Source organism: Salvelinus sp. IW2-2015, linkage group LG23, assembly GCF_002910315.2.
Source record: "Salvelinus sp. IW2-2015 linkage group LG23, ASM291031v2, whole genome shotgun sequence".
NCBI lineage: Eukaryota > Metazoa > Chordata > Actinopteri > Salmoniformes > Salmonidae > Salvelinus > Salvelinus sp. IW2-2015.
The window spans coordinates 30657786-30673035 of NC_036863.1; the positions used below are offsets into that span (position 1 = coordinate 30657786).

General features: G+C 43.1%; 2 protein-coding genes across 3 annotated transcripts in view; both read left to right on the forward strand.

Annotated features, from left to right (window-relative positions):
* Nucleotides 1-41: 41 nt before the first annotated feature.
* On the forward strand, nt 42-3705 carry LOC139022475 (TLR adapter interacting with SLC15A4 on the lysosome-like). Its single transcript, XM_070434526.1, has 3 exons — nt 42-297; nt 553-690; nt 852-3705. Exons 2-3 carry the CDS (start codon nt 561-563, stop codon nt 1526-1528), a joined length of 807 nt encoding a protein of 268 aa, XP_070290627.1. The 5' UTR covers nt 42-297; nt 553-560; the 3' UTR covers nt 1529-3705.
* Nucleotides 3706-4160: 455 nt separating this feature from the next.
* Nucleotides 4161-15250, forward strand: part of LOC111950896 (connector enhancer of kinase suppressor of ras 2-like) — a 55464-nt gene continuing 44374 nt past the window's right edge. For both annotated transcript variants that reach the window (XM_023968817.2, XM_023968818.2), the window contains exons 1-2: nt 4161-4542; nt 12936-13099. In XM_023968817.2, coding sequence (XP_023824585.1) covers nt 4476-4542; nt 12936-13099 — 231 coding nt within the window. In that variant the 5' untranslated portion in view covers nt 4161-4475. The remainder of the gene's footprint in view (nt 4543-12935; nt 13100-15250) is intronic.

Sequence of the window (15250 nt, forward strand, 5' to 3'; positions counted from 1 at the left end):
TTAGCTCAAATTAACATTGCAAAGAATACTGTTGTCACATAATTGTTTCAGTTCTCCTTACATTCTAAATGGAATGTCACACCACAGAAGGCAGAAGCTGAAAAGCAGGGGCAGTGAGTGTTCTAATTTTATTTCTAACAATGCTTCCTGTTTTTGACATTTGCTACTCAGAAGCTCAGTACAATTAGGGACAGCACATTACCGTGGCTGCTCACCAGTTAGAGAAATCTGTAGATAACTTGTAAACCTTCTATTAGTGGACAGACTAAAGGAACACCATCTATTATAAAAACAGAGGTAGGGATATTGTCAGTATCTTTCATGTGTTTTATACTATTTTATGTTTTATGTGATCTGGTAAGAGAATATAAATATTTGTTTATCTTTCGAACCTGATAGGCTATGTCATGCTAACATGATTATTTGGGGTGGTTTCCTGGAACCAGATTAATGCTAGTCCTGGAATAAAATCTATGGAGAATCACAATTGAAAGTGCTAGTTGGTGTGGTTTACTGCTATGTTGTATTGAGACAATTTGCACTGTTATGTAGTGGTTGTCATGTTGGGAGAAGCCTTCATCAGAGTCTTCAGGTACAGGGAAGAGGATTGTGACCCCCATTCCACAAAGGCTCAGGAACGTCCACCACATCCTGCCCCCAATATAATTCTGACCCCAGGTTCAATGTCAGGTAAGCAGTTTGGATTTGTCTGAAATGCTGCATGTCTTTCTGGATCAGTAGAATATGCTTAATCTTACAATGTTCATATATGATGAGTATGATGTTTTATAATTGTTTTCATTTTATATTGCCATATTTTTAAATGTGCTTCTGGTGTGTGGACTGCATAGGAAACATGGAAGGTCTGGTGCAGTCTGATCCTAGAGTGACAACCAGGCTCAGTGATGCCCTCACCATCCCCAATAGCCACTGTGACGACTATGGTGACCTGGAGCTCTATCGCTCCTGGTGCTGCACCACCTTCTGCAAAGACTACCCCGACCTGCAGCTCAGAGGGGACCATGTGGGAAACAGGAGCTCAGAGAGCCCGCGGCTGGAGAATGAGGGGTTCGAAGGACCACTTCTTCAATCTCAGGACCTGGGAGAGCTGGAGGCCTTGGAACCCACAGGGCCTGTGGAGCCTAGGGTGCAGGTGGAGTCCCAGCCCCTGCAGGATGAGGGTTGCCTAGTCATGGACAGCAGCATCATCACCCTGAACAGGGAGCCTCTATCCAATTCCATGCTGAACGGCTATCTGGAGAGTAAGCTGCTGGAGGTGTACAGACAGCACATGCAGGACAGCCTGGCCCGGGGCAGCTCTCCCCTGGTCCAGACACCTCCCCAGGGCCTGATACCAGCCCCAGTAATGAAGCTCAGCCTGCATCTCTGTCAGGACCACGGCCTGGACTCCAGTACGGCCCAGAGCATCGTCATCCACTACCTTAGCACCTACACCGTGGCTAGCTCCCACTTCAGCTCCCCCAACCTGCGCATCTCCAACCCTGAGCCTAGAAGAAAGCCCATCTGACTGAAACCAGCAGTAGTTTCACTTTGTCCTCCGACTCTAACATACTTGAGAATGGTCTACAGTTTTAGTTTCGTTTTCTCTGTACTGAATCTGTATACTTGGTGGTCAGTTGTACTGCATTCGGTTCAATAGGTAAATTAAATTGATAGTTTAGGATGGAGATCCCTTCATTTTGTTGAATTGTTAGAAGAAATATCTTTAGAAAATGCCACAATGTCCATAATATCTACTTCATAAATGCGACCAGTTCCTATAATGTAATACTTGGGAGCCTGAGACAATCCCCAGCTTTCAAGTTGAAGGACAAAGAGGAGACAAACTGTAAGATGAAGGATAACTTAGTCCTTGTAAAGCATCTTGGTTCTTGTTTCTGAGAAATGATTCCTCACAGATATTGCAGATCTGAAATTATATTGTCATAACCACAGACTATTACTAAACAGTAAAAAAATAGCTATTTTGCTATCTTGGTTGTCAGAAAGAGTTAGAAAATATTGACACCTGCTGTCATACATAAACATTGCATGTTAACTGCAAGTGTCACATAACATTTTGACAAGAAAGCACATTACACACATCGGTGTCAGATCAACATATCAAGCTCTGCCAAATTTGAAACGCTTTTTAATCTTAGATGCAACTGACTGAATCGAATACATGAATATGCTAAAGCACTGAGCTATTGCCGTCATGTCTTGTGGAGAATAAACTGGCCATTGGAATGGGTAGTGAAATTGACTACACTAAGTGTACAAAACATTAAGACCTTCCGACTATTCAGTTGCACCCTCCACCCCCCTTTGCCCTAAGAACAGTCTCAATTCATTGGGGCATGGACTCTACAGGGTGTCGAATGCATTCCACAGGGATGCTGACCCATGTTGGCTTCCCACAGTTGTGTCAAGTTGGCTGAATGTCCTTTGGATGGTGGACCATTCTTGAAACACACAGAAACTGTTGAGTGTGAAAAACCTAGCAGCGTTGCAGTTCTTAACACAAGCAGGTGCGCCTGGCACCTACTACCATACCCTGTTCCAAGGCACTAAAATCTTTTGTCTTGCCCATTCACCCTCTGCATGGCACACATACACATGCCATGTCTCAATTGTCTCAAGGCTTAAAAATCCTTCTTTAACCTGTTTCCTCCCCTTCATCTACACTGATTAAAGTTGATTTAACAGGTGTCATCAATAAGGGATCATAGCTTTCACCTGGATTCACCTGGTCAGTCTATGTCATGGAAAGAGCAGGTGTTCTTAATGTTTTGTCCACTCAGTGTATAAAAGTATACTAAACATAAGGTGCATATCAGACACTTTCTGGTTTAGTGACAGGTTGTTATTTTACCTCTGAGGAGGGCTATCCATCTAGATCATTGTCAATCATATCAAGTGAATGTCATGACTCAGGTGGGTAGCTTCATTCCAGAAATCCCCCTCTTAGGCATCAACGGCAGGGATGTATGACTGGCAAGGTTTATGTGAGTGTGACTATATGATAGCATGTGCTAGAAATGCATGCATTTTTATTTTAGATGGGTGCATCTAATGTGAAAACCAGTATCGAGTGACTTTAAGCATGGTTAGTATATGCTGCTTGGGAGAGGATTAACAGTAAACCGGTGTGTGTGGGGAGCAAGTGCCAATGCCACCACTTCACACCCTGTCGGGAGCCACTGGGTCATACACCAGCCAAGCCAAGGACTATTAGCATGGCACTGTTAGAGCAGCATAGGAGTGGGTAATGGTCAAAGATTGTGGTGCCCATGCCTCTGATAATTTACCAGAACCAAATGTTCATGTTTATGAATTTTGATGCCATTTTACACCATATAGTGAGATGTATGGGGAGACTTCAATAAAGATACAAGAAATGGGCAGATCTCCAAAGAGTCAGTAATAGGTTTAGCAGGTAAAGATGTGTCATCATCACCCAGCACAGTGAGGACTGAATTATTAACCATATCCTGGTGGGACTCAGTGGGATGAAGTTCGAGGACCTGTAGGGATGTGTTGTGCAACAGAATCATGTAGTGTGCTCACACCATATATAGTTGATTGTAGTTGTAGTAGTTATTTTGGCTATAGGTCGATAAGTATCTACAAAATGTGTCTTTTCTATATAATTAAACATGGGAACATCAGAAAGAAATGATAAGCACATACCCCAGCATTTGTCATGATGTGGTTTTACAGTAACTGAGATATTTTGTAACTAACTGAAGAAGAAAAAAGACTGTCATTCAATTGTATCTTGCATGTTTTGTTTGAGTCATTACTTCAATGTAAATTGCAGGGTGACCCAGTTTTAATATGGTTTTCCCCCATACTGTATAGCCCCCCCCCCCCCCCATACAGACATTGATGCAAGCATCGCTAGGTTTCTATTGGTTAAAACACAATGGCTTCGGTTCTGTTCCTATTCATATTGGTTGGAACTGGAAACAGTTAAGGGGGTGAACATATTCCTGATAAAAAAGGTAAAAAATATAAGAATATGCTTAATTGTTATGCCTTACGTTCAGCTATCAATGTTTCTCTATAAAGGCATCAGGTAATTATATATTATTGCACCATTCCCTGTGTCTCTGGAATGAAGCATGTGATGCTGCGGTGTGCAGGGGAGGGAGGGGTTGCAAGACTTTCTCACTCAGAGAGAGACTCGCTTCTCTACACAGTACAGTGGGGTCGGCAGGTAGGCTACTGTTGTGTGTGTGTGTGTGTGTGAGAGAGAGAGAGAGAGAGAGAGAGGCGGCTGAGTCGTTTCTGTGAGCGCGTGGACTGCACCATAGCATTCCGTACCCAGGATACTGTCACCAGCCATGCCTTTACCCAGTAAGGTGCACCTATGTTATTTGATCTCTGGTATACCGATGCAACATTTCTGATTTGCGACACCCGATTTTCTTGCTCGATCAAGTCCTTGTTTGAAGGATTTGAAGACATCGATGATGGCCCTCGTGATGGAACCTATAAGCAAATGGACACCTAAGCAAGTGCTGGATTGGATGAAAGGTAATGATTATAAAACATGTTTCTTTTCATTTGCATGATACTGACAGAATACATTTTGAAGCGACTAACATGGATATGTGTACATTTGTTATCTTTTATCTGAATACGTGGTTTAATAAATTGGTGCTGATTTGAGCTAAAACGMTGCTATTCTTTGCATTGAAATATTGATCGTGTGCCATTTTGTGCATCCGACCCTGATGTAGAAGCGCGCTATTCAGTGTTGCCTAATTATCGCCCTGGCCTGATGTAGGCTACGCATTTGTAGAACACCAACCAGATACTCAGACCAACTTATTATGCTACGTGTAAAGGTGTTCAACAATCAGTTTACCTATATAAGGTTCACATGTAGATTACCTCATACCATAAAGACTGCGTTCCCCTCTCCCCCCCCCTGTATACGCACACACACACACACACACACACATATTGAATAAGTGTTGGCATCAATTGAGGCGTTTGCAAAACTAGCACCATGGACAGCGAACCTACCTTATTTGATAATGCGTTGACAGAGACTATGATTTACATTGTTACATTGCTACAAAAATCCACCATTGTGGGTAGTGATAAGGAACACTTTGCAGGTTGCAAGCTAATCGAACTGGACAGCAGCTTTTGCAACCACAATTGTCAATTTCACCTTTAAGATATGCTGTTAACTGAACTCAAAATGGTTGGCGTTATGAGGTTCAGTGTGTTTTGAAGAGTTCTCCACTATCTGCCATAACATTCATATTTCTATGAGAGAAAATATACCTACCTATAGTTGCTTTTATTATATAGTGTGGGCTAAGAGTACAGCTGAGGTGAAGTACCCCTTAGGTAAGACCAAATGGAGGACAAAACAATTGTTGCGCTATATTACCTGCCATAATCAGATTGTGTGTACTGTTATGTTAGTAGTGGCAGACTTCTGTCATTCTGGAGGTGAAACACTAATTGACAACAAGCCTTCATTGGAAAGAAAGGTGAGCATGAGAAACTTCATGCGTATACATCCAAATGGTTGAATGACGATCAAAAGAAAGACCTATTAGTTACTGTAACAACCAAACACAAGTGAGATAGATCTGATCATGTTCTCTCTCACCAGGGTACAAGGATTTACTGTCATCCAACTAAAGAAGCTGTGATGTTAACCCAGACATGGGATATGTTTTCCCACATACAGTAGTTTCTGCCAGCCAAGTGTCAGTTCAGGAGTGCATAACCGTGCTTGCTTCTGGCGCTGCTGTCACAGATGTGTTTACAGCCTTCGCAGCAGGGCAGGGCTCGCCTACGGCACAACTTCTGTACAGCTGATACACAACACAACTAGAAGAACTTCAGTTCAGTCTCAAATTCTCCACCCCAAACACCATGGAAAGTGCATAGTCAAGGTGACATCTTTGTCATCTGTTATATTCAATAATGTAGGCCAACGGATGACGCCAATACACAGCAAAATCTTGACAGTCTATAAAACTGGTAGAATACAACTGACATAAAGAACAGAGCCGGTCTAATATCTATCCTAAGGTCATTTGAGACAGAATGGTTGCTGATGTGCAATCTGAGACACAGAGAATGCTGATATGCAAGTTGATAAATGTCTTTGTGCTGCCACAGCTGCAAAGAATATCCACACCCTCTCCACACCGTAAACTGTGTGTTATTGGTTGCTTTTAATCTCTTGTTCTTGAGTGGTTTTTGAAAGGTGGCCAGTGGACACAGTCGTGAGGGGGAACTCTCACCTAATGATCATTAGGGCAATAGAGATTCTATAATTGTGATTATGTAATTCTATAATAAGGGCTTTACACTCCTTGTTACAAAGAACATTGTCTATATATTAGACAGTACACACACAAGTAGGCACAGCATGGTACGCACACACACACACACACACCAATGCACCAGTTGAGGCATTCATGAAAAACTAGCACCATGGACAGCGAACCTGCCTTGGTAATGCATGCCTTGCATTCATACAACGTTCCAACTTTGTGGATCAGGGTAGGGCAGTTGGCAAACTAATTGAACTGTACCTCTTCTATTTCATAACCACAATTATCTGTGTGTGAGAGTAGGTTCAATGCCAATGAGAGTAAGAGGGAGGGACTGACCTGTTTTTGAGGGCATTGAGGACTCTGGATTATTCCTTTGGGTAAAATGTCAATGTMATTTGGAATGAATATTATATACCTGTTGTATTTCATTCTGTGATAGGTCTGAGGGCAACAATGAAGAAATATACTGCGAATAATTCACTTCTTCAAGGGGGCTTGCCTCTTGATCACCAGGAAACTGTTGCCATGGAGCCTTGATAGCTAGAGGAAGGCAACAGAATGGAAATCCCACATGCGGCAAGCTATCAAATGAAAGCACCCTTACAAGAAAAGCATGAAAAAAAATTCACATGTGGGAAAAAAATGATGTGAAAGTTTCATGAGTTAGACACGTGGTTTTCGGAAAACAACGTTTCACATGAATTTTCACCTGAACAAATCACATGGAAAAAATGTCAAGTAGGAAAAACATAGCCTACGTATGATGTTTCACATACAGTGCATTCGAAAAGTATTCAGACCCCTTGACTTTTTCCACATTTGTTATTCTAAAATGGATTAAATCGTTTCCCCCCCTCATTAACCTACATACAAGAACCCATAATGACAAAGCAAAAACAGGTTTCTATTTTTCTTTGCAAATTTCTAAGATTTAAAAAAAACTAAATATCAAATTTTCATAAGTATTCAGACCCTTTACTCAGTACTTTGTTGAAGCACCTTTGGCAGCGATTACAGCCTTGAATCTTCTTGGGTATGATGCTACAAGCTTGGCACACCTGTATTTGGGGAGTTTCTCACATTCTTTTCTGCAGATCCTCTCAAGCTCTGTCAGGTTGGATGGGGAGCATTGCTGCACAGCTATTTTCAGGTCTCTCCAGAGATGATTCGATTAGTTTCAAGTCCAGGCTCTGGCTGGGCCACTCAAAGACATTCAGAGACTTGTCCCAAAGCCACTCCTGCATTGTCTTGGCTGTGTGCTTAGGATTGTTGTCCTGTTGGAAGGTGAACCTTCACCCCAGTCTGAGATCCTGAGCGCTCTGGAGCAGGTTTTCATCAAGAGTCTCTCTGTACTTTGCTCCGTTCATTTTTCCATCAAACCTGACTAGTCTCCCAGTCCCTGTCGCTGAAAATCATCCCCACAGCATGATGCTGCCACCACCATGCTTCACCGTAGGGATTGTGTCAGGTTTCCTCCAGATGTGACGCTTGGCATTCAGGCCAAATAGTTCAATTTTGGTTTCATCAGACCAGAAAATCTTGTTTCTCATGGTCTGAGAGTCCTTTAGGTGCTTTTGGCAAATTCCAAGCGGGCTGTCATGTACTGAGGAATGGCTTCCGTCTGGCCACTCTACCATAAAGGCCTGATTGGTGATGTGCTGCAGAGATGGTTGTCCTTCTGGAAGGTTCTCCTATCTCCACAGAGGAACTCTGGAGCTCTGTTAGAGTGACCATTGGGTTCTTGGTAACCTCCCTGACCAAGGCCCTTCTCCCCCGATTACTAAGTTTGGCCGGGCGGCCAGCTCTAGGAAGAGTCTTGGTGGTTCCAAACTTCTTCCATTTAAGAATGATGGAGGTCACTGTTTTCTTGGGAACTTTCAATGATGCAGACATTTTTTGGTACCCTTCCCCAGATCTATGGCTCGACACAATCCTATCTCGGAGCTCTAAGGACAATTCCTTCGACCTCATGGCTTGTTTTTGCTCTGACATGCACTGTCAACTGTGGCACCATTGACAGACGTGTGCCTTTCCAAATCATGCCCAATCAATTGAATTTACCACAGGTGATCTCCAATCAAGTTGTAGAAACATATCAAGGATAATCAATGGAAACAGGATGCACCTGAACAAGGCTGTAAATGTAACAAAATGTGGAAAAAGGGAAGAAGTCTGAATACTTTCCGAATGCACTGTAGTGGTCAGGATGTTGGCTTCTCCCATGGGAGACCTGTGATATTATATATTTCACATTTTYTTTTTCAGCTGGAGGGACATTAGTGCCCTGATCTCCCATGGGAGAAGCCAACATGTTGACCATAAGACCAAGAGGGACAACACTCATTTTGAAGTCGCCATGAGAAACCACTACTCTTTCATGTGCATTTTCACGTTTTAATGTCAAGTAGGGCTGTCAATTGATACAAAATATAATTGAGTTTATTGCAGTATTTTATGTGATTAATCATGACTAATTGCATATTGACATATTTGATTTGTCCAAAGTAACAGTAAGCAAAATCAGGTAAATTGGTAAACACACTKTCTTTAACCTCAAAGTCAATTTGTTTTGACATCGCATTTTTGTTGTTGTTGTATAGATTATGTATCTTGGATGTTTTCAGTGAATTTTGAACGCTTTCAGATAATGCAATAAAAAAGTGCACAAAAATGACAAAAAGTGAACTTGAGTTAACTGTCAAGATAGCGCTAGTTTTAACATGGTAGCCCTTTACACCTATATACGGGTTGAAAATGGCAGATATGAGCACTGATAAACGCAGTTGCTGTACAGTAACGTGCTTTAAATTACGTCAGAGTTCAGGCTCTTTACTTCACAGCGCTGTATGGGTTTTGACCAATGATGTGTATGAACCCTAGAATGCGTTGCTGTGTATTGGCAATTGAGAGACGCTGAAGACACAAGTCGGCCATATTGGCACTCCCAAGTAAGAGCAGTCCTCCATAGGAATGAATGGAATTACATGTATTTAAGTATTTATTTGCTGTACTGGAGACAGTAACATTAGTACTCTCAAAAAAAATTAAGAATTGGGCAACTTTAGTAAATGTTTTGTTGTCTGAGTGAGGGAAATGTTGTAAATTAATAGGACTCGATGTATTTTGAAAGATGAGACGTTGAGGATTATAATAAATACCGCTTTGATGTCATACAAGCAAGCCAAAAACCTGTCTAAATGTGCACTTCACATTTCCGTATAATTCAATTCATGTCATTGTGATTATGTAATTCTATGATTAGGGCTTTACACTTCTTGTTACAAAGAACATTGTCTATATATTAGACAGTACACACACAGGTAGGCACAGCATGGCACGCACACACACACCAATGCACCAGTTGAGGCGTTCATAAAAAACTAGCACCATGGACAGCGAACCTGCCTTGGTAATGCGTGCCTTGCATTCATACTACGCTCCAACATTGTGGATCAAGGTAGGGCAGTTGGCAAACTAATTGAACTGTACCTAATCTATTTCATAACCACAATTATCTGTGTGTGAGAATAGGTTCAATGCCAATGAGAGTAAGAGGGAGGGACTGACCTGTTTTTGAGGGCATTGAGGACTCTGGATTATTCCCTTGGGTAAAATGTCAATGTCATTTTTGATCAACGTTTATGATCACTATGTTTGATGTAAAGTTACAAGGTGACATGGCGTCGTACCCTGGCTTGTTTTGAACAGAATTAGCGTATGTTTGTCTATTGTCAAGAACATTCGCAGCGGAACACACACCTGAATTCACTCATGACTCTTTTCAACACGCACCAAAATTACGATATTTCTCTGAATTGCCTTGTGAAAGAGCAACACTGCAAGGTCGTATTTTATAACTTAGCTAGTCATTTTGGCAATACAATAAGCTTTCAAATGATGCCCACTTGACCCAGATTGCGATTTATAATGGACCATTTGTGGGTTGCGTAAACAACAAATGTAATTGTATGATCGCGGGCATGCAGCGTTGTGTTCCAAACAAAACAACTACAAGTGTGCTTGCCCTAGTTCCTCAACGGTACAGCTAGGAGATCTAAAAAAAAGTACCTTATAGTTGAAGACTCTTCTTTAAGTCATAAAAGTGCATTGCAATTACTTAGGAACTGTGCACACTGGAGAGTGTGTGGCCACTTGGAGACACCAGTTAGTCCTCTCACTCAAACCCTTGTCATTTTTTGTCTTATGTTGCACCTATCCCACATTTCCAGGAATATTCTTATCATGTTATTGAATGTATCCAGAGTATTTTCAGATTTCGTTATCAACAAATGCAGCGAAAAGTAAAGTGAATGTACAGTATAATATAATCAATAGTGTAATGTTTGGATTCAGTCTTGTGTCAGGTGAACTGTTGTGTCCTCAACTTTGGTCTAATAATTTTCCTATAATCTCCAAACTGTTCCGTTTCAATGGCAAAAGTGCATATAGATGGCAGAATTCAGATATGACGTCTTGTTTTGTCGGTATCCACTGAGTTTTTGTTTAAGAAGAAATGTGTGTCAAATGCATGTGGGCCTCCATCTTTATGTACCTCCGCTATTGCTACCATGCTTATGCAAATGCTTTTCAGATTTCTTCTGTGAAGAATCATTTCAGTTTAGTCCTATCCATATAGGCCAATTCCAACGAGTGTAAAGGGTTAAACAGGATAAATAAGGAGACAGAGCACTAGCCACTGTTCTTTTCTCTTGGCTTCTTCTAACAGTCACTAACCAAGGTATGAAGAAGAGTGGCTTGCGGCTGCAACAGTAACAGTAACACTCCAAATGAATGGCTCAGAAATCCTTTAAAAAATGTTTTTTAACGCACTTCAATTGTTATACTCAGGTAGGCTAAGTTAACTTTTTACAGAATGGCATTACATCATTTTCAATTCCATATGTGGAAACATTGCTACTGCAACATGTTAACACCACCTTTTCATGTTTGGTGTGTAACACTATTTCAACACCACATGTAACTTGCAATTCCAAATGTGAAAGTTAGATTTTCACATGTGCCGGTTTCTTACATGTGAAACTGCAAATTTGATTTTCACATGTGAAACTCCAAATTTGATTTTCACGTGATTGTTTTCTACTTGTTAAAATGCAATCCCATATGTGAAAGTAAGATTTTCACATGTGCAACTGTAATTCACATGTGAGGTGAGAACTTTTTTTTTCTCACATGTGAAGAGGTGGTGTTAACATGAGACCTTTAAATTTATTACATGTGGAAATATGACTTCACATGTGAAAATATGACTTCACATGTGAAAACAGCTATTCCACATGTGAAACTGCAAACAAGACATGTGTCAAGGGCAGCCATTCATGATCATTACTGTATATGGATGCATGAACGTGTGCGCACGCACACACAAATGCACATGCATACACAAACAACCCCCCCCCCCCACACACACACACACACACATATGCACATGCTTTCACAAATTTCACTCCCACGAACGTACTGTGGAGACACAAACACACCCACACACAAGGCCATCAATTTTTATGTCAAGGCCACTGTGTGCTCAGAGAAACATTTCTAAGGACCCGTACTGAGCCTCGATTCAGTTACTTAGAATGAGGTCGGGGCAGCAGCACACAAGACGGCAAGACAAGTGTTCGCCATATACAAATGGGGAACTTAGTTCAGATGATTTGCCTGACTATACAGACTGTATGGATCGAGGTCGGTATTGAATAGATGTATCCTGAGTCATCTGTATATGGCTCTGAATGTATCACCCTTTGATCTACCTAGGCAACATCAAGCTGGCTAATTTGGCCCCTGTTGAATGCCTGTGGCCATGGATGTGTGTGTGCTGGGCTTTGGTGTGTTGACATGGCCCAGCCGGTGTGTGTAATGTGGGTCAGCTCTGTGCTGTGGCTGTGGCCTGCTCTGCTCCAATATGCTCTGTGGCTGGAGATGAGTATTCTCCCAGGAGCCATGGATGGATGCTGTGGTTGAAAGCCAAGATTCTGCTAGTCTGCTCTGCTGCTTTCTGGGCTCCTCTCTCTCTCTCTCTCTGTGCAGCCTGGCCAGATGTACATGGCTCCAACACAGAATGCTGCAGTGGACTCTGTGTGTCTGTGTGGCTCTGCTGTGCTCTGATAAGGATGGCTTTAATACGCTGTGGTGAGAGTGGTTTATCTCCTAGACTAGTCCCGTTTCTCTCTTCCCCCGTTCTGTTCTGCTCTACACAAAGAGCAGCTCAACTGGTAGACTGGTTCTGTTCAGTTCTCTGGAGTTGAAACGTTGAATGGTTGAAAGCATGCTTCTGATATTATGTCGGAATTAACACAAAAAATGACTGAAATGGAAAATGAGTTTTTAGAGTCAAAGTAGCCTGGTAGGGGTTACACATCTTTTTTTTACAGCAATTAGTCTGAATCTGCCAATCACACAGCATTTTATACAACTCTGTTATATTTATAGCTTTCATGGTATATTTCAAACTTAAATAATTCTAAATAAATCAGCACAATCTGCATTCTATACACCTAGTGAATGAGTTAGATGTTGACAGTAAAGGAGACAAAGACATACTATTAGAACAAAGGTGTGCCTAACATAGTTTCCCCTCATTGTGTGTCCCCCATGCAGGCCTGGATGACTGTCTGCAGCAGTACATTCAAAACTTTGAAAGGGAGAAGATCAACGGGGAGCAGCTTCTCCACATCACCCACCAGGAGCTGGAGGAGCTGGGGGTCACCCGCATCGGACACCAGGAGCTCATCCTGGAGGCTGTGGACCTACTCTGTGCCCTGGTGAGGAGTTCATCTAGACATGCAGGGCTGGAGTCAGGAGAGATGGTCAGGGCAAAGGGCTGTAGAGTTAGACCTCTTGTTTGCGGACATGACAGAATAACTTTACTATCGATGCCTTCCAGTGCAACCAAGCCAGTGCAGTCAAAGTGCTCCAACTAGAGAAACACGGTGGATGTGCAGGAGATGTCCAGCTAGCCTAGTTGCTAGATCTGTTTGTGCACCATTTGAGAGACAAGGCATGGCAAGGCATGACAGACAAGATTGAAGACAATAAAAGGTCAGAAGAAAGTGTCGCTTTATTATCTACAGCCATCATCAGTGTTTTCTGCTGAGTAACAAGCAGTGGAGGAGAGAGGCAGCAGCAGTGCTCAGTGACCAGGGCTAGAGAGGTAGAGCTGAGGCTAGGGCCAGAGTCGCGGCGATGATTTGTGTCCGTTGGAGCTAAAGGCTAATTCAGATTCATTGGTGAATTGTATCCTTATATCCTAGATAGAGATGGAGTGGGAGGAGACTGTGCTGATTAGTGGTGGAGCGGGAGGAGCCTGTGCTGATAGAGGTGGAGCGGGAGGAGCCAAGGCTGATTAGAAGTGGAGCGGGCGGAGCCTGTGCTTATAGAGGTGGAGTGGGAGGAGCCTGTGCTGATTAGAGATGGAGCGGGAGGAGCCTGTGCTGATTAGAGATGGAGCGGGAGGAGCTTGTGCTGATTAGAGGTGGAGCGGGAGGAGCCTGTGCTGATTAGAGGTGGAGCGGGAGGAGCCTGTGCTGATTAGAGCGGTACGGGAGGAGGCTGTGCTGATTAGAGATGGAGCGGGAGGAGCTTGTGCTGATTAGAGGTGGAGCGGGAGGAGCCTGTGCTGATTAGAGGTGGAGCGGGAGGAGCCTGTGCTGATTAGAGGTGGAGCGGGAGGAGCCTGTAGTGATTAGAGATGGAGCGGGAGGAGCCTGCGCTGTGTGCATCAGTAAGGGAGGCATGTAATGTTAGTAATGTTAGTCTTGCTGTATGATGACTCATACAGAGAGAATCAGGCGTGGGCATGGGAAGAGCCCTGTTAGAGCGAGCTAAGAGCTCTGTATTAACTTGACTGATTCAGAGAGGGGCCACACAGCACACGTCCTCTCTGATGGGCTGGGGAAGTGTCTGATAATAGATCCATAGGCCTAGACAGCAGCAGCTGGGAGGGAGTGTGTGTGCATGTGTGTGTGAGAGGCTGCCTGTGTGTGAGGCGTGTGTGGAGCTAGCTGAGGTTAGTGTGTGATTCCCTGTGACAGAGCGGCCTGCAGCAGAGCATCATTAGAGTGCCTGGACTGCCTGAGACCCAACATCTCCACACAGACAACCACACACATGTAATCTGTGTCTGTTAGTTAGATGGTCCGGTGGGGGCTGCCTGGGTGTGTGTGTCAGAATGTGTGTGAATGTTGAGAAGAATGTTCCTCCTTTATGTTCACATAGGGGGGTATAGTATAAGTTTGCGACTGTGTGAGCATGTGTGTATGAGTCTGTGAACATGTGCATATGTGCTAAGACAGTATAGTGTGTGTTCTACGTCCCATCTCCATTATAGTGATGTGCTGTGATTATCATTGGATGCTGGGACATGTCCCCATTGATCCTGGCAAAGTGCACTACAGCTAAACATTGCGTCACTCTGCTGAGAGGAGGCTGACATGAGTAATGACTGTACTGGAGGAGACCTACAGGTGGAGGGGACAGGAGAGACAGGACACGGACGTGGTCACGCACACACACACACACACTGCCTTATTAGTGGCCTGACCAAAACGGATGTCTGCTGAATAGGTCTCAGTCCCTCTGCTCTGCTTGTGTAAGACAAGACTCTCTGCAGATCAATCTTTGAAATGAATTTATCTTTCCTGGGTTGATTATGTGAGTGTGATGGATTGAAAGACAATGCAGGCTTAGTGTCAGTGTGACCGCTGACTCAAACTGAGGGTCGGTTGTTGCTGGGAGTTAGATAATTGTTCATCAGTCGGCAGTGACCAGACAGACAGACAGACAGACAGACAGACAGACAGACAGACAGACAGACAGACAGACAGACAGACAGACAGACAGACAGACAGACAGACAGACAGACAGACAGACAGACAGACAGACAGACAGACAGACAGACAGACAGACAGACAGAC

Bases quoted from the DNA above. Each gene is read 5' to 3' on its own strand.
- LOC139022475 (XM_070434526.1), top strand. From the start codon at position 561: ATGTTGGGAGAAGCCTTCATCAGAGTCTTCAGGTACAGGGAAGAGGAT. The intron at 691-851 runs GTAAGCAGTTTG...TGGACTGCATAG, and splicing joins GACCCCAGGTTCAATGTCAG to GAAACATGGAAGGTCTGGTG.